The following is a 20,113-nucleotide window of genomic DNA, read 5'->3' as shown; positions in this document are numbered from 1 at the left end:
ATTTATTATCAAAATCATCCAAATGGTCTACATACTGCCAGTGAAGGCAAGTTTGACCATCCATTTTCTGGACCATATTTTATTCAGATTTTTTAAAAAGCTTAAGTTTTTCATATATTTATTATAAACGAGGTCTTAGATTTAAGAAAACACTGTGGAAACAGTTGTAAATGGACATGAAAGTATACGTAACATTGAGACACCTCTCTGGGTGGGAGTGGGGTCCTCTGGATCTGAAGGGCAAAATTCCTTCTTTCATAAACACTTCCCAAGCATCAACTGTGTACCAGTTACTACTGAAGGTGCTAGGAACACAGACAAAACTGACTACAAAACCCTTGCCAAACAGAGCTTATAGTCTATTGGAAATACTGCATAAAACAGCATGTTGAATGATGTCTGAGACAGGCAACTCTTCTCAGTCTTTTTGAACAACGGTTCGCTGTACTTACAAAAACAGCAAATAGACTCAAGATGGTCTTGGTGATAAGTTAAGGATTGACTATAATGACTGTAGACTAATCGACCATATGACTGATGACTACAGAATTTAGATGTAATTTTTGCTGTTCAATAAGGTATAGGAAAGAAAAGCAGACATTTCCCTACAAGATACTGTTTTTAAAAAGCTCAATTCTAATCAGTATCAAAACTTTTCAAAAGTACTGAACACACGCCTTAAGATTATTCCTATTTCCTCATAACTTACAATTATTAGAACCTGCAAAATGAAGTAACTGCCTTATTAAAACAAGCAAGATCAACTGTACAACTGTTCAAGTAATTGGTCAATATGTTTGCAGGTTAGAGTAAAGTCAAGATTAATTCAGAAGATTATACAGGGTATCATGCAAAGTGTCAGGATCAAACATGTTCGGTTTAAAAAAAAAGTGAACGGACATAATGTATTAATTACGCACCCTTAAGAGTGAATATGTTAATTTCCAAAAGGCCTATACAAAGTACTTCTAACTATAAAGAGCTACTGACTTAAGAATCCCAACTTGATGTTACAAATACATGTAATTACGGAATCCTAAGTGATCATAGCTTATCAATCACCGGAAACACTGTCTTGAATTTGCTGACTGATATTAACGTGACATTAGTAAGGTAGTCAGCTTTGACCTACGGTCACCTCTCTGAGACTCAAGTCATTAATGACCCACACGGCCCAATGAAACTACTAGAAATAAATTCATCGAACCAAACATGTTGCTGACGGTATTTATAATGAAATGTAATGCAAAACATTTTGAAATGTTAACATCTACTGGCCAAGAAAAATAACTTACCAGTCTTTGATTTAACCGCTTGTTTTCTTCTTCTTTCAATTGTAATGTCTGCAGGAGGAAAAAAAAGGGACCTGTGGTTTATCCCTTGTACCTTCTCTACTTGAAACTTCGTAACTGTCAGATTTCCTTCATCTTCACATTAATGTTCTGATCTAGTATGAAAAGTTGGTGAGGATATTCTTGTTTATGGATCCTTTCCAACTGTTTTAATTATTTACAGGCTTGAGAGAGAATTAGAACAATTTTAGGTACCTTTACCTAAGCTGAGGGTTCTCAAAGTTTAATACGCATTAGAATTACTTGTGGAACTTGTAAATGTGCAGTAAATAGCTGGGAGCTATTCCCGAAGACTCTTCGGGGATAGACAGGAGACGGGGGATAGGAACAGGTCTGGCCTAAGAGGAGGATTCTGTAGTTGTAACACACACCCCAGCTGAATTTCACAAAGGTGGTCACACAACCCTTTAATAAGAAAAGAATGCACGATAGAACACAAAGTTATAGAATTCTGACTTTGGAGTCTTACTGGACGATTAAGCCTGAAAAGAGCAAGAGAAAATGTTGAAAATCTTAAAAGCCCAAGGAATGAAAGTGATCTATGAATAAGGATACGTTAACTCTGAATCAAAATTATATATAACCTGATAGTACAATTGAGAGGAAACCCCTCATTGCCATTTTTTTAAAATTTCAATTAATCTCAAAAAAACCCAAAGAACAAAACCCCTAACTTGTCTTCATTATTCATACTCTATTTTTGCCCACTTCTAGAAAATACTTACCTTGTTTTTGAAATAAATACATGAGGGTTCCTATTTATAATCTTTTGTTGCATTCTGAACTGTTATTAAATAAAACCATTATTCCCTATATTCATTTTATAAAGACCACCAATCTTCTTCTCGGATATAGACTTCATTTACTGGGAAGAAATGACAAATAACAGACCTGGAATACTATTACCAAATATTTAGCCACTAGAATAAAAAAATGACAGGATTTCTCAAAACATTAATCACAGAAGTAACCACTTTTTAAAAGATCTAACTTTATAAACACAACTTGGTATGTTTTCAATATACACATTTTGTAACAGCGTCCAAAATGAACGCGAACACAGTCAACACTGCACTTCAAGAAAGAAATTTACTTACTCGTTCTAACAGCATTATTCTCTGTTTTTCTTCAGAGAGCATATGGATATTTTCTCTAAAAGAGAATGATTTATTTTAGTTTAAGTCTTTTAAAATTCTGGACTTTACATTCTTCAATAAGATTTGGAAATTTAACTATTACTACAGAGCACTTTAAAAATTAAAGATGTGGACTACATTTTCTTTTTTTTTTTTTTAATTTTTTTTTTTAATGTTTATTTATTTTTGAGAGAGACAGAGTGCGAGCGGGGAAGGGGCAGAGAGAGAGGGAGACAAAGAATTCGAAGCAGGCTCCAGGCTCTGACAGAATAGAGCCTGATGCAGGGCTCGAACTCATGAACCGTGAGATCATGACCTGAGTTGAAGTCGGATGCTCAACTGACTGAGCCACCCAGGCGCCTCTGGACTACATTTTCAAAAGCAGCCTTAATGTTTAAATTAGGACACATTTCAATGGTATGTGTTCTTTGTACTGGAGGTCTTGAACCCAGATCGACAAACCTTTTGAAATTATAAGCAAAATGTTGTGCATGCATTTTTCTAGGGGCCATGTCTTTTGAATCTGAAGTTTTCCCCCAGAGAGGAAGAAGCGCTCCCCTTCCTACGTGTGGGTTAATGCGTGGTACCAATAAAGTGGTTATTTCCTGGGTGGCTTCACCATTAAAACTAGAAACAAAACACAATACATCTATGAGTAAGCTACAGACAGAACTTAAAGTTTTATTCCACAAAAAAATAAACCAGATCTCAATAAAGATTTCAGCGGTACTACTAAGTGGCTAGAAATGTGCTCGTCTCTCTGCCATGTGTAAAACTGCCCATCGCACTAAAACACTCAAAAGTTAGAAAAGAAAAAAATGTCTAATAGGGTACAGGCTTGAACGTTGTATTTTTATTACAATTCTTTATGGAGGCACAATTGGGAAAGAAATTAGGAGACATTCAAAGTGTAAAATATGATGATGTGATATACATACACATTGTGAAAACGTAAGTTCCATGAGTCAACTGACACCTCCATCACTTACCTTTCTGGCAAGGCAGGGAGAATGCTGAAATTCTACTCTCTTATCAAATTTCAACTATACAACACAGTGTTATCATTTACCGTGACCATGTTACATCCTTAGGTCTTGTTCATCTTATAACTTGTAACTGAAAGATTGCAACCTTTATCCAACCTTGCCCCTCCCAGCCCCAGCTCCTGGCAACCACTTTTCTACTCTATGAATTTGACTTTTTATTTAAAGATTCTACATATAAGGCATACTATGCGTTATTTGTCTCTCTCTGGCTGGCTTATTTCATTTGGCATGTTGGCCTCCAGGATCATCCACGCTACTGCAAAGGGCAGAATCTCCTTCTTTCTCATGGCTGAAGAATAATTCGTGAAATATTTTTCTTCACCGTTTTCTTAATCCATTCATCCATCAAGGGATACTTAGGATGTTCCCATGTATTGGCTACTGTGAATACTGCTGCAGTGAACATGGGAGGACAGAGATCTCTTTTGAGATAATGGCTTCATTTCTTTCGCACAGATGTGCCCAGAGCTGAGAGACAGCTGGATCATATGGCAGCTCTACTTTTAATTCCTTGAGGAACCACCATATTGTTTTCTATCCTGGCTGTACCAGTTTACATTCCCACGAACAGTTCGTGAGAGTTCTCTTTTCTCCACATTCTCACCAGCACTTGTTACCCACTGCCTCTTAAACAACAGACATCCTAAGAGATACGAGGAGACTGATATCTTGTGGCTTTGATTTCTATTTCCCTGATGATTGGTGACACCGAGTACCTTTTCATGTAGGTCATCCGTACGTCCTCTTTGGAAAAAGGTCTATTTTTTGCCCACTTTTTAACGGGGGTTGTTTCTTTGCTGTTGTGTGGGTTCTTTATATATTTGAGGCATTAACAACGTATTAGATATATAATTTGCAACTATTGTCTTCCACTCCGTAAGTTGTCTTTTGATTTTGTTGATGTACGGAACCTTTTTAGTTTGATGTAGTCCTACTTGTTTATTTTTGCTGTCTTTGCTTCCAGTGAAAACCCCCACACCACTGCCAAGCCAATGTCAAGGAGCTTCTCTCCTATACTTTCTTCTCTGAGTTTTACAGTTTTGGGTCTTATATTTAAGTCTTTAATCCATTTTGAGGTGATTTTTGTGTATGGTGTTAACATAGGGATCCGGTTTCATTCTTTTGCATGTGGCTGTCCAGTTTTCCCAGCACCATTTATTGAAGACACTATCCTTTCCCTACTGGGCATTCCTAAACTCCCTTGTCAAATTTTAGTTGCCTAATATGCAGGAATTTGTTTCTGACACGTATGAATTTTGGGATTGCTCCTTTCCATTTCTGCGAGAAGTGTTACTGGAGTTCTGACAGGGATTGCAAAGAATCTTCAGATTGCTTTGGTTAGTAAAGACATTTTCATAATTTTAATTCTTCCAATCCATGAACACAAAATCTCTGTCCACTTATTTGTGTCTTCTTCAATTTCTTTCACCAACATCTTGTAGTTTTCAGTGTACAAATCTTTCACCTCCTTGGTTAAATTTATTACTAAGTATTTTACTCTTTTTGATGCAATTGTAAATGGGACAGTTTCTCGTATCTCATTGTTAGCATATAAAAACATTACTGATCTCATGTCCTGCAACTTTCCTGAACTTAGGATTAGTTCTAACAGTTTTTGGTAGTCTTTTAGGGGTTTCTCCATATCATCATGTCATCTACAAAGAGAGAATTTCACTTCTTCCTTACCTGTTTGGGTATTTTTTATTTCCTTTTCTTGCCTAATTGCTCTGGCTAGGACTTCCAGCACACTATGGTGAAAAGCAGTGGCGAGAGTAGGTATCTTTGCTTTGTCCAGATCTTACAGAGAAACGTTCAGCTTTCTGCTGTCGAGTATGATGTTAACTGTGTGTTTCGCGTATACAGCCTTTATTATGTTGGGGTACATTCACTCTACACCCACTTTGTGAAGAGTTTTTATCATGAAAGGATTGATGTAGAAAATTCTGTCAAGTGCTTTTTCCTCATCTACTGAAACGATTAAACGATGGCCATTCTTTGTTTTGTCGATGGGGTAGATCACACCAGTTTGCTGAGGTTGAACCACCCTTGTATCCCTGGAATAAATCCCACTTGATCCTGGTGTACATTCCCTTTCGTACATTGCTGAACTTGGTTTATTAATATATTGCTGAGCATTTCTGCATCTATGTTCATTATGGATACTGCCCTGTATTTTTCTTGTAGCCCCCCTGTCATGCAGGTAACAGGGTAATGCTGGCTTCATATATTGAGTTCCGTAGAGCTCTTCCCTCTTCTATGTTTTAGAAGAGTTTCAGGAAGGTTGGTATTAGTTCTTCTTTAAAAAAAATGTTTGATAGACTTCACCAGTGAAGCCATCTGGTCCCAGACTTTTCTTTGCTGGGAGGTTTTTGCTTACAGATTCAATCTCCTTACTTAACTGGCCTGTTAAGATTTTCTATTTCTTCATGACTCAGTCTTGGACGGTTGTATGTTTCTAGGAGTGTATCCATGTCTTCTAGATTGCCCAATTTGTTGTAAATGATTGTACATAGTAGTTTCTTACAATTCTTTATGTCTGGTATTAGCAGTAATGTAGACTTCTAAATTATTCTGTATAATTCCCCATTTACATTTTAAGCAACTGACTAAAGCAGGGATTGTGTCTTCTAAATGTTAATTCTTTTTTTTGTTTAAATTTTTTTATTTGAGAGAGAGAGAGCACACATGAGCTGGGGGCGGGGGGCAGGGGTAAAGGGAGAGCAAGAAAGAGGGTGTAGAATTCTTAAGCAGGCTCCATCCTCAGCATGGAGCCCCACATGGGGTTCGATCCCATGACACTGGGATTACCACCAGAGCCCAAACCAAGAGTTGGGACACTTAACCGACTAAGCCACCAAGGCACCCCTACTGTTAATTCTTGTAGGAAGAGGCTATGCCTAACACAAGGTCATGAAGATTTAATTTCATTTTAGCTTTTACATTTAACTCTGTGATTCCCCTGTCTTGTAAATAGGAGATCCAATTTCATTCTTTGTTTGTGGATATTCACCTTCCTGTCCTAGCATCATCTATTGAAAAAGCTACCATTTCTCCATTGAATCATCCTGGCACCATAATACAAGGATTCGGGTTCAACAGACTATAAATATAAGGGCTTATTTCCAGACTCTGTTTCAATGGTTTATATATATGTCTACATACATATAACTACACACATATATATCAGTTAGCATCATCCTTATTACTGCAGCTTTGTATTAATTTCTGAAATAAGGACATGTGTGTTTCCAACTTCATTTTTTTTTGAAGACTGTTTTGGTTATTTTGAGTTCGTTGCATTTCCATATGAATTCAGGACCCACTGTCCACTTCTGCAAAAAAGGTGTATTTCAACAACAACCGTGTTGAATCTGCAGATCACAGAGTATTGCTACCTCAACAAAATTAAGTCTTTTTTTTTTTTTTAAAGATTTTGTTTTTAAGTAATCTCTACATTCAATGTGGGGCTTGAACTCACAACCCCAAGATCAAGAGTTGCATGCTCTAATGAGTGAGCCAGCCAGGCATCCCAAGATTAAGTCTTCCAATCAATGAACATGGGATGTCTTTTTAGGTCTTCAAGTTCATTCAATAATATTTTGTAACCTTCAGTGTACATGTCTCAAACAACTTCTGTTAAATTGATTCTTAAGTATTTAAATTTGTAGTGAAATTCTGGGGACTGTCAATATACAAGATATTATATATACAAATAGAGATAGTTTTATTTCTTCCTTTCTAATCTGGATGCCTTTAATTTCTTTTTCTTGCCTAAGTGCCCTTTATAGAACCTCAGGTGCAATGCTGAATACAAGTAGCCAAAGTGGACCATCTTCTTGCTCTTGATTTTTTAGGGGAAAGCATTCAGTGTTTCACCACTGAATATGATCTTCTCGTGGGTTTTCTTTTTTTTTTTTTTAATAGTTTAAAAACTTTTATTTTTGAGAGAGTGCATGCACATGTGCATGTGAGTGGGGGGGGGGGGAGAGAGAAAGAGAGAGAGAGAGAGAGAGAAAGAGAGAATGAATATGAATATGAATGACTGAATCCCAAGCCGGTGCCACACTGTCAGTATAGAGCCCAATATGGGGCTCAAACTCACAAACCGTGATATCATGACCTGAGCCGAAACCAAGAGTCAGAAGATGCTTACCTGACTGAGCCCCCCAGGCACCCTGATGTTTGATTTACTTATTGCATTCCTGAAATACTCCAATGAGTCATGACGATCATCTTTGACTCCATTCCATCTGAAATGTTAAAACTGTCCTTGGGGTTTTTTACACCTGTATCTTATTCTCTGTAATTTTTAAATCCATACGTGTGGTTATGGTTCTATTCATTCCACGTATTTGTACCTTCTTTTTACTTGATATTTTATTTATCATAGTTTACATACTTTTATTAATTTCATTTTCTCATACATGTACTTGAGATTACATAATTGTCCCAGTGTTACCACCTTATTATAGCTCTCGTTTTTGATACTTTTGTTTAGACTTAAATAACTCAATTTTCATTTTCTTATCAATACCTATGTTGTATATATAGGTATTCAAATTAGCAAATGGATAAACTACTTTCGTTACTAATTTTCAACTGCTTATGCTTAGTGGCTGTAATTACTTCAGTATTTAGAACTCTGAGACTTGTTTTGTGATCTGGTATGTAGTGAATTTCCTTAACGGTTTCTCTATTGCTTTATTTATTTATTTATTTATTTATTTATTTATTTATTATTTTTTACTTCATTGTGTCACGAGAGGAAAAAGGCCTCCCATAACTGTGGCTCTACAAAGTTCTCGTTCTAGATTTAATCCACTTTCTATTCATACACAATTGATCGAAGTTACATTTTTAAGCAACTACAAGTTACCAACCAACTGCTTAAGGTAAAACCGCGCCCTCTCTAAATCTGAAACTTCTTCTGTAACTTATAAAACCCTTTTGCTTTGAATGATTTACACACTTTTCCCCTTACTATTTTTCTTCAGGTGCTTCTCATATGTAGAATTCAGTTGGATACTTTTTTTTCTTGAGAGGTTTTGCTGCGATCGGCCGGTTAACTGTTCCCATGTCTGGACTTCCTTCTGTCGCTTACGCCTTCTAATTACGATAGTCCCTTTAGGAACTCCTCTGCCTTCCCCCGCCCAACACACACTCACCAAAATCAATACATCCGTTACTACGGTAACGCCCCTTCCTCCTAGGTAGTGGACCTCAGAGTTTAAACACTTCCTGCGAACAAGAACTGCTTCACACTCCTGCAGGGAGCCTTCAGCGGGCAGCCCACGACAAGTCTGGGGCACACGTAAACTATGAAAAGAGGCCAAAGCGACTCACATACACACACAGTCAGCGACACTAAAGTATTGCTCGGCTTTGCGGCTCAAAGACCTAAAAGGCACAACTTTCAGGCACAGCAGTGCCACACGTATTTCCTGTCCTTGGCGCTTGGCTCACGGAAGTGCACCGGTGCTTGGAGAGCCTGTCCTACTTGGGGCGGCTGAGGCCGGACGGACTTACTGTACAGACATCGTGCTGGTCTCCATCGCCGAGTCGGCTTTGCCTTCGTCTTGCGTTTCCGGGCCTGACCTCTCTGGCTCGCCGGGCAGTTCCGGTGCGCATGCTCCGTAAAGTTCCGGGGCCGCGGCTACGTAGGGCGAGGGAACAAAACTGCCGCCGCGCAGCTTGCTGACTTCTTCCTCCAGTTTTTTCTTTTCCTCAAGCAATCGAGCTCGATCTTCAGACAGCGACTCTATCAGATCTGGAGGCCCCCCCCAAGGTGAAATCACACATTATAAACATTTCATGTGACTGTTTTAATCTTAAAAGGCGTTGAAAATACATGACAAAACGTCACTTACCTTTATCTCGCTCTTGCTGTTGCATTGTACTTTTCAGCTTATCATTAAGATCGTTGATTATGTTTTCTTTTCTCATTTTCTCTCTTGTTAAAACAGTGTTAAAGTTGGTCTGGAACAAGAGAATGACAACTGTTTAAATTATCTGCACGTACACAGCAGCCAGGGCTGAATAAACTAGCCAATATTTTTACGTGGTGCATCTGTATGTGGAGAAGATACAGTGCAGCTCACAAATGCTGTATGTTTGGTTTGTTTGTTTGAGGGGCAGAAAGGGACGGAGACAGAGAATCCCAAGCGGGCTCTGCACTGTCAGCTGATGTGGGGCTCGAACCACAAATCTGTGAGATCGTGACGTGAGCCGAAACCAAGAATCAGACGCTTAACCGAACTGAGCCACCCAGGCGCCCCACAAATGATGTTTGTTTTTAAATAAGAATGCTATACTGTCGTAAATACAGTGTCACTGCACTGTCCTGGTTCCACATTAAGATACGTTCCAATTTAATACCTTTAAAATGAATTCTATTTTCTCATTACAGCCTGTCTACCTACTTATCGTCAGAGGAAATTTAAGCATGAAGAGATGATTTTAAATTTGGGGGGAAAGAAAGAAAACGAGGTAACGAGTGTTGTTATATACTCCCTTTTTCTTCTTTAATAATCTTCCTGCTTCTGGAATCTTCCTTTTGTTTTTAGCTAAATCTTGACTACCACAGTAATGTTTCACAGAGATGACATCATCCCATCTCTTTATCTGGACATCTGGCTTATAATAACTAGACTTGTTCTTCCTCGACTTTTATAAAAACTTTCCGGGGCGCCTGAGTGATTCAGTCGGTTAAGTGTCTGACTCTTGATTTCAGCTCAGGTCATGATCTCACAGTCATGAGATCGAGCCCCGCATCAGGCTCCAAGCTGGACAAGAAGCCTGCTTAAGACTCTTTCTCTCTTTGCCCCTCTCCCAGGCACACACACCTGCTCTCTTTCAAAAAAAAAAACAATTAGAAAAAAACCAAAACCCCTTCCTACTATGAAGCCCATGTACTGAAGTGCCTGCACAGATCGCGAAAGTCCCTGTGGTAATTCTCACTGTAGTTTCTTTTATAAAGATGACCAAATGGCCGACAATTTCATTTGCAAAATCTCCATTAAGATCTTCTTTAAACTTAAGAGCCACAGGGGCGCCCTGGTGGCTCAGTCGGTTGAGCGTCCGACTTCGGCTCAGGTCATGATCTCACGGCTTGTGAGTTTGAGCCCCGCATCAGGCCCTGTGCTGACAGCTCGGAGCCTGGAGCCTGCTTCAGATTCTGTGTCTTCCTCTCTCTCTCTGCCTCCCCCACTCACACTCTGTCTCTATCTCTCAAAAACAAATAAACATTAAAAACTTAAGAGCCATAGATGGACAGCAAAGGCCTCTTCCCATCTGCCCAGCATTTCCAATTCTAAAATTAAGAGTCAGGAGCCTTCAATTAATGCATACTGCCAATAACGCTAAAAACTGGGAGACAGAGTAAGGATATGGCATTTTTAGATCAAAATTAGTGAATTCATTAAACACTGAGTTAAGCCAGAAAGCATACATGAAGATGCCTCAAAAGGGACACTTATGATGTCTTTTGTTAAGCCATCTCTCTATGTATTATTTATGTAAAAAGAATCAACAAATATTTATAATAGCACACACATTTCTGTCAGTTAATTCATCCCCTACCTAATTCGGGCAATCTAAAATTATGTGTCGCTCATAAAGGAGCACACAGAGAAAGACAGCAAGAGAATGAGAGTTCATGTCGAATGAATCATACAAGGAAATGTACAACCTCAGATTTTTAAAAACAGAGACATCATTAATGATCTATCTCTTCCTTGGTAATTCTTACTTAAAACTGGTCATGGGGCGCCTGGGTGGCGCAGTCGGTTAAGCGTCCGACTTCAGCCAGGTCACGATCTCGCGGTCCGTGAGTTCGAGCCCCGCGTCGGGCTCTGGGCTGATGGCTCGGAGCCTGGAGCCTGTTTCCGATTCTGTGTCTCCCTCTCTCTCTGCCCCTCCCCCGTTCATGGTCTGTCTCTCTCTGTCCCAAAAATAAATAAAAACGTGGGAAAAAAAAAAAAACAAAAAACTGGTTGCTACCTCGCGAACACTTAAAATTCATTGGCTTCCATAAAGCCGCACTCTTTCTTTTTCTAGTTACTCTCCTTCCTTCTTTTCAGGCTCTCCTTTCTTTCCCCAGGCCTTAAAACTTAAAATGTAAAGTGACTACAGGCTCTGAACTACTGGACCTTCTTGAATTCTAAAAAGACACGAAGGTAATCATACCATCTCAGAAAAGGGAAAAGACCCACAGATATCGAACGAATGTGGGTACCAACTATATACCATGTGTCACCGTTTCAGAAACGCATCCCTCGGGGTAAGAAAACCAGGTCACTCTTCTCGCCGGCCCGAGCTGTCACTGCAGATGCCCACTGCCCTCCCCCCCCCCCCCCCCCGCCGTGCCCGTGTCCGGCAGTTCTCCCCTCTTTCTCCCTGCCCCAGCGGGCGATCCCTATTAAGTACAAATCAACTGTGGTCCCTTGATTTCCTCTCCAATTGCTCATCGTCATCCAGGCCTGCGGTGAAGTACAAGCTCCTTCACCAGGCCCCCTACTTCTTAGCGGTCTGGCCCCTGCGTCCTTCACGAGCTTTACATGCTCAGTAGTCATCAATACTAACAAGTGAATCGTCAAAGTTCAACAGCCCGCCATTATCTACCACCGGCCTGTCCTGTGGAGAAGAATGAGGGAAGTGTAAGAAGTCTGTACCGATTAGCATGTAATTTAGAATAATAAAATTTTAGAGCTCAGGGGGAAAATTCAATCATTATATATGAAGTCGTATAAGCACTTAAAAGTAATCGGAATTGAAAATGCTTTTATCATGAGGATATTTAATAAATATTATCAAGGTCAAAGCTGGAAAAATCACATCTAAGATATGAGGCACCCTCGGCTGCACAAAAAAATTATATTTGTTAATTTATATTTAGCTTCTTTAGACCTAAAGTAAATGTAATGAGGGCTGGGGAACACACCTGTTGTTCAGCAATCAGAGATGTTCGAACATTCTGCATTTCTTCATTCTTTCTTTTCTCTTGCTCTTCAAGTTGTTCTAGAAACTTTGCTTTTTCTTCCTGAAGCTTTTCTTGAAGTTCAGCGACTAGGCTTGAAGAATCTTCTCTGGTAGATTCAGTGGCAAGACTTGAAAAATAAATAAAGTATTAAACTTTTTCCCCAAAATAACACATAATCATGAATATATCGAATGCCACAATTCGCTGACATCAGAAAGGCTACGTATCTTCCTTAAACCTAACAATAATTAGGAGATATTTCTGGGTAACCCTCCACCCTTTTTATCTACCAACTGGAAGCAAGTAAGAGGGGAAAGTGCCAGATACTGACACCAACATGGCTGAACGACTATGATAATCATACGTGATAAATTCAGGATAACCTGCTTCTACCAGTAAGTGGGAATGTTCTCAATATAAAAATCAATATGCCTCTCAACTCGGTTTCAAATTTCAGTTTCGCTATTCCTACAACTGTAATGCACATGACACAGAGATAAAAAAAGAAAAAAAAGAGAAAGAAAAAAGAAACCCATACGTGAAGATCACGTACGTTGAAAAGACCTTAAATTTTGAAAACCGGTTTTGGTTCATTTTGTTAGCTAATGAATAAATAACACAAAACTAAAGGCGAGCTTAAATGTTCACAGTAAATCCACGTATTCATAATTCATACTCATTTCCCTCGAAATTAGCTAACCCCTGAAGGGTTGCTGACAAAGCACCCGAGAGAAGAGAAGAGGAGAGGCAAAGAGAAAAAGCACAAACACAAGTTAGTAAGCACTGGAACTTCTGATACAGAAGTGAATTTTGTCTGTCTTCAACCTCATAATCTTGTACATCAAAAAACTTTGCCCATGAAGTAGGTAATTAATCCCACCAAAGGAGTTACAAATATGTTAAACCACAGGAAAAAGGGTGCCATCTTAGCAAATATTCCCACACTATTTTAGTGACCAAATCAACTCATTGCTTTAAATGTACATTTACACAATTTCAAATGACACTTTAATGTTTCTGGAATGAGAAGGCATTTTACAACCAATGTGGATATTGAAATTGTTTGCTCTTACTTATTCCTGATGTAATTTCATAATCTATAAAATTATTATACAATTAATACTACAGCAATTGCTAATCAGACAAAAACTGTTCACTGTGATTCTTTTAGTCATACTTCCAAATTTACTGATAAAAATCTAGTTAATTCATATGAACTTGGTCCCCATTTTCTCCTAAGAGATGGTTTTAAATGAGCAAACATGAAGTATGAAGTTAGAGACATAATATTTCTAACAAAGTCTGACACGTCTTAGTTTACAGAAAGGCTTCAACTGGGGAAACACTTAATCCGTAATATAGTAAAAAGGGATAAGGTAAAAGATTTGTTTTCAAAGTTTTCCTTTAGGGCTAGACGACAAAGGGGTACGGAAGGTAAAAACTCTAGCACAGAAAGAAACCTGACAGGCTATGTAAAACAAAGGATCACGGAGAAAACAGAATATAAATGTGGACTCAACATACCAAGTGTTAAGGATTAAAATTAGGTATACGCAGAGTTTACATATTAGCTTGTCTTCAACAGTGCTTGTCTAGTAAAATGTCATTTTATTTTTTTAATTAATTTATTTTTTTTTTTTGAGAGAAAAAGAGCACGAGCTGGGGAGGGGCAGAGAGAGAGGCAGACACAGAATCCGAAGCAGCTCCAGGCTCTGAGCCGTCAGCACAGAGCCCCACGGGGGTCTCGAACTCATGAAATTCGAGATCACGACCTGAGCTGAAGCTGGACACCCAACGGCCCCAAACATTGTGGATTTTATTAGAAGTACAATGTAAAGTCATTAAAGAATTTTATCTAGAGAGAGAATGATAAAATACAGATTTAGGTTTGTAAAAGACTGCTGTGAGGATATTGTTCAGAACACTGGAACACAGTAACAAAGTATAAAGGAGGGAAGGTTTCAGCGTGAGAAAGGATTCTGGAAGCGTGTGACTCTCTCCAGAGCCGAGCTCTGGCTCGCACAGGCTCCTGGGGAGGAGGGAGGAGGGAGGAGGGAGCCGGCCCCGGAGCGCACAGCCGCGGTGCAGGGATCCCCAGGGCGCGCCGGGAGAGAACGGTCCCCTTCCCGAAGTACTTCCGGAAGACGGTGTATTGCCTCCCCGAGGACCAGAGACCCCTACAGGTGCCAGCGAAAGGCTTTCCATTGGCGGGGGACAGAGGTGCACCCAGAGGGCATATAACCTTACTGCTGCCTTTAGAGGTGCTACACCACAGATTCTGTGCACTGCGCAGGCAGTGGGACTGTTCTTCTGCGACGAAGGCCATCAGACACAGCGTGGAGAGGCTCTACTCTGGAGGATGGAGGCGGGGCAGTGTGGTGTCAGGTCCTTGAAGATTTGAGTCTTGAATCCCAGCTTCCTGCCCTGCTATTCCGTAGGGCTGCCTCAACAGCAAGGGGTGGGAGATCGCCCCGTCTGGGACGAGAGACTGTGGCGGTGCCGTTTCCACCCCCGGCCCCCCCCCCCCCACGACAACACCGCAGGACTTCAGAGACCAGCCCGGTGGCCCATAGTGGAGGACGGGCCACTTACACCAAACCCTGCCCCCCTGTGCCTGGCAGCCGCGTGTTTACTTGGGCAGGACTGACTCGGAGCCAGGGCACAGGGCCTCTCCTGCAGAAGACCAGCACAGAGAGCACTCCGCGGGCACAAAGTGTTCCGAAAATCCAGTGCTTCGAAACAACACCTGCAGTTCTGGGGGAAACAGGACCAGGCTTACTGGGTTGTGTTTTGTTTTGTTTCTTCTTTTGTTCCTTTGGAATCAGGCTCATAGTTTTTTGTTTGTTGGGTTACTTTTTTTTTTCATTTTTTTTCCAGGCTTCTTTTAACAAACAAATCAAAGCATACCAATTTAAAAGTCCAAACCCGCCCCAGGCCAAGCAAGGAGGAGCTCTGCACAGGACTGACCAGTGGGAATGAGCAGCCAAAACTCAACAGCAGAGTGCACACGGCATACGCCAGAAACTCTTCCTGAAGTGCCAGGCTGGGGACAGTGCATTCCCCCCCCTTTTTTTTTTTTTTTTTAATTTTTTTTTCAACGTTTTTTATTTATTTTTGGACAGAGAGACACAGCATGAACGGGGGAGGGGCAGAGAGAGAGGGAGACACAGAATCGGAAACAGGCTCCAGGCTCCGAGCCATCAGCCCAGAGCCCGATGCGGGGCTCGAACTCACGGAGCGCGAGATCGTGACCTGGCTGAAGTCGGACGCTTAACCGACTGCGCCACCCAGGTGCCCCGCATTCCCCCTTTTTAATACGGCATTACTCTCAGGCGCAGAAAACATGACAAGCTTTCGAAACACACAAAAGACAGACACGCAGCCCAAATGACAAGATGGAGGAATTCTCCCTAAAAGAAAGGTCAAGAAGAAATCAAAACCAGAGACGTGCTCATAACAGATATAAGCGATATATCTGAACAAGAATTTAAAATAGCAGTCATAAGACTACCAGCTGGGCTTGAAAAAAAGTATAGAAGACACCCGAGAAAACCTTGCTGCAGAGATCAAAGACCTAACTAGTCAGGCTGAAATAAAAAAAAATGCTATCACTGAGATACAAAACTGACTGGATAGTCACAATGAGAACTGAAGAAGCAGAGGAAAGAGTAGGTAACATAGAAGATAAAATCATGGGAAATAATGAAGAAAAAAACCTACTAGATCAGGAGGGGAGATTTAGAGAACCGAGTGACTCCATAAAACAAAGATTATCTGTATCACAGGAGTCCCAGAAGAAGAGTGGGAAAAAGGGGCAGAAGGTTTATTTGAACAAAGTTTTAGCTGAAAATTCGCTACCATGGGGAAGGAAATAGGCATTCAAGTCGAAGAGGCACAGAGAACTCCCCTCAAAATCAACAAACACAGGTCAACACCATGACATATTGTAGTGAAATGTGCACGATACAAAAATAAAGAAAGAGTTCTGAACGAAAGGCCCTTCGCTTACAAGGGTAGATACGTGAGGTGAGCGGCAGACCCGTCCAGTGAAACTTGGCAGGTCAGAAGGGAGCGTCAGGAAATTGTCAACGTGCTGAATGCAGAAAACACGCAGCCAAGAATTCTTTGGCCAGCAAGGCTGCCATTCAGAATAGAGGGAGAGTTCAAGAACTTCCCAGACAAAAACTGAAGGAGTACATGACCACTAAACCAGCCCTGCAAGAGATTTTAAGGGGGACTCCTTGAGAGGAGAAAAAAATAGAACAAAACAAAAAGACCAAAAGTAACAAGGACTAGACAGGACCGGAGAACATCACCAGCAATAGCAACTCTACAGGTAACACAATGGCACTAAATTCACAGCTTTCAATAATCACTCGGAATGCAAATGAACTAAATGCTCCAATCAAAAGACACAGGGTATCAGAATGGATTAAAAAAAACCCCAAGATCCAACTACATGCTGCCGACAAGAGACTCATTTTAGACCTAAAGATATCTGCAGATTCAAAGTGAGGGGGTGGAGAACCATCTATCATGCTAACAGATGTCAAAAGAAAGTCTGAGTAGCTATACTCCTATCAAACACACTATATTTTAATGCTTATTTATTTTTGACAGTGAGAGAGACAGAGCATGAGCCGGGGAGGGGCAGAGAGAGAGGGAGACACAGAATCCGAAGCAGGCTCCAGGTTCTGAGCTGTCAGCACAGAGCTCGATGCGGGGCTCGAACTCACAGACTGTGAGATCATGACCTGAGCCGAAGTCGGACGCTCAACCGACTGAGCCACCCAGGAGCCCCAAACACACTATATTTTAACACAGAGCCAGCAACAAGCGATGAAGAAGGGCATTATATCATAATCAAGGGGTCTGTCCGTCAGGAAGATCTAACAACTGTAAATATTTATGTTCCCAACTTGAAAGCACCCAAATACATAAATCAATTAATAACAAACATAAAGTCAATGGTAATAATACAACAATAGTAGGGGACGTTAACAATCCACTTACAGCAACTGACAGATCATTTAGGTAGAATGTCAAGAAAGAAACAGTGGCTTTGAATGACACACTGGGCTGGATGGACTTAACAGATATATTCAGAACATTTCATCCTTTTTTTTAAAAGTTTATTTATTTATTTAGAGACAGAGAGAGAGAGAGAACACATGCAAGTGGGAGAGGGGAAGAGAGACAGAAGGAGAGAGAATCCCAAGCAGGCTCCGCACTGACAGCATGGGGCCTGAGGCGGGGCTTGAACTCACGAACCACGAGATCATGACCTGAGCTGAAGTTAGACCCTTAACTGACAGAGCCACCCAGGTGCCCCTCAGAACATTTCATCCTAAAGCAGCAAAATACACATTCTTCTTGAGTGCACATGGAACATTCTCCAGAACAGATCACATACTGGGTCACAAATCAGCCCCTGACAGGTACAAAAAATTGAGATCATACCATACATATTTTCACACCATAACATGATGAAACTTGAGGTCAACCACAAGAAAAAGTTTGGAAAGCCCTCAAATACATGGAGGTTAAAGAACATCCTACTAAAGAATGAATGGGTTAACCAGGAAATTAAAGAAGAAATAAAAATGACATAGAAGCAAACGAATATGAAAACACAACAGTCCAAACCCTTTGGGATACAGCTAAAGCAGTCATAAGGTGAAAGTGTATTGCAATTCAGGCCTAGCTCATGAAGCAGGAAAGGTCCCAAATACACAAATTAACCAAAGGAGCTAGAAAAGGAATAGCAAACAAAGCCTAAAGCCAGCAGAAGGGAAATAAAGATTAGAGCAGAAATAAAGGCTACAGGAACAAACAAAAAAACCCAGTAGAACAGATCAACAAAATGAAGACCTGGTTCTCTGATGAAATCCTAGCAAGACCTACCAAAAAAGAGAATGACCCAAACAGATAAAATCACAAGTGAAGAGGAGAGATCACAAACACCACACAAATACCAACAATTATAAGAGAATACTATGGAAAATTATATGCCAACAAACTGGACAACCTGGAAGAAATGGACACATTCCTAAGCACTCACACATTTCCAAAACTCAAACAGGAAGAAACAGAAAATTTGAACAGACCCATAACCAGCGAAGAAATTGAATCAGTCACCAAAAATCTCCCAACAAACAAGAGTCCTAGGCCAGATGGCTTCCCAGAGGAATTCTACCAGACATTTAAAGAAGAGTTAATACTTATTCTCAAACTCTTCCAAAAAAGCTTCCAAACTCATTCTATGAAACCAGCATTGCCTTGATTTCAAAACCAGACAAAAACCCCACTGACAAGCAGAATTACAGGCCAATATTCGTGATGAACCTGGATGCAAAAATTCTCAACAAGATAGCAGAAATTGAATTCAACAGCAAATTAAAAGAATTATCCACCATGGTCAAGTGGGATTCATTTCTGGGCCGCAGGTCTGGTTCAATATTCGCAACTCAATGTGATATACCACATTAACAGAAGAAAGAGTAAGCGCCATATGATCCCGCCAACAGATGAAGAGCATTGGACAAAATACAGTATCCATTCTTGATAGAAACCTCAACAAAGCAGGAACAGAAGGAATACACCTCAACATCATAAAGGCCATATATCAAAGACCCACAGCTAATACCATCCTCAGTGGGGAAAAACTGAGAGCTTTTCCCCTACGGTCAGGAACAAGACAAGGATGCCCACTCTCACCATTACTATCTAACACAGGATGGGATTCTTAGCCACAGCAATCAGACCTCAAGAAGAAATAAAGGGAAGGCAAATCAGCAAGGAGGAAGTCAAACTTCCACTATTTGAAGCTGCGTGCTATTCTACGTAGAAAACCTGAAAGGCTCCACCAAACAATTGCTAGAATACATGAACTCAGCGAAGTTGCAGGATACAAAAATCAATGTGCAGAAATCTGTTGCATTTCTATGCACCAATAATAGTAGAAACAGAAAGAGCAGTAGAAAAAGAAATCAAGGAATCAATCCCATTACAACTGCACCAAAAACAGTAAGATACCTAGGAATAAACTAAAGAGGTTAAAGATGTGTAGTCTGAAAACTACAGAACACTTATTAATATTGTTAAAATGTGTTACCCAAAGCAATCTATACATTTCACGCAATCCCCATCAAAATACCACCAGCATTCTTCACAGAGCTAGATCAAACAATCCTAAAGTTTGTATGAAACCACAGAAGACCCTAAATAGCCAAAGCAATCCTGAAAAAGAAAAATAAAACTGGAGGCATCACAATTCTGGATTTCAAGCTATATCACAAAGCTGTAGTCGTCAAGACACTATGGTCCTGGCACAAAAACATGCAAACATATGTCAACACATGCATATGCCAACATATGCAAACGCCACACACACACACACACACACACACACTCTTTGCACTTCCTGTGTACACAGGTGTAGGAGAAAGCCCTTTCCCCTTACAAATAAGGTACACTATTAATTTTCCCCAGTTACATAGGAAGGAATGCATCTTATTTTAATTTTGCATTTCCTTAATCCCATGTAGACTTAAAAGCTGTTCGCATGTTAGCCATTTGTATTTCTTCACTGATCTGGCTGTT

At 40.3% G+C, this 20,113-nt stretch overlaps 1 protein-coding gene across 2 annotated transcripts in view; it reads right to left on the bottom strand.

Moving 5' to 3' along the window:
• The window catches only part of RB1CC1 (RB1 inducible coiled-coil 1), a 93,557-nt gene that overhangs the window by 7,903 nt on the left and 65,541 nt on the right, over window positions 1-20,113 (bottom strand). For both annotated transcript variants that reach the window (XM_040487804.1, XM_040487805.1), the window contains exons 16-20: window positions 12,473-12,638; window positions 9,402-9,510; window positions 9,061-9,301; window positions 2,450-2,504; window positions 1,296-1,343 (exon numbers count right to left, since the gene is read on the bottom strand). In XM_040487804.1, coding sequence (XP_040343738.1) covers window positions 1,296-1,343; window positions 2,450-2,504; window positions 9,061-9,301; window positions 9,402-9,510; window positions 12,473-12,638 — 619 coding nt within the window. The remainder of the gene's footprint in view (window positions 1-1,295; window positions 1,344-2,449; window positions 2,505-9,060; window positions 9,302-9,401; window positions 9,511-12,472; window positions 12,639-20,113) is intronic.

The sequence above is a fragment of the Herpailurus yagouaroundi genome, unplaced genomic scaffold (genome assembly GCF_014898765.1).
Source record: "Herpailurus yagouaroundi ecotype Mexico unplaced genomic scaffold, PumYag 165, whole genome shotgun sequence".
Classification (NCBI taxonomy): domain Eukaryota; kingdom Metazoa; phylum Chordata; class Mammalia; order Carnivora; family Felidae; genus Herpailurus; species Herpailurus yagouaroundi.
The sequence above is the reverse complement of the archived record's forward strand: the minus strand, read 5'-3'. Positions and strand labels throughout refer to the sequence as shown.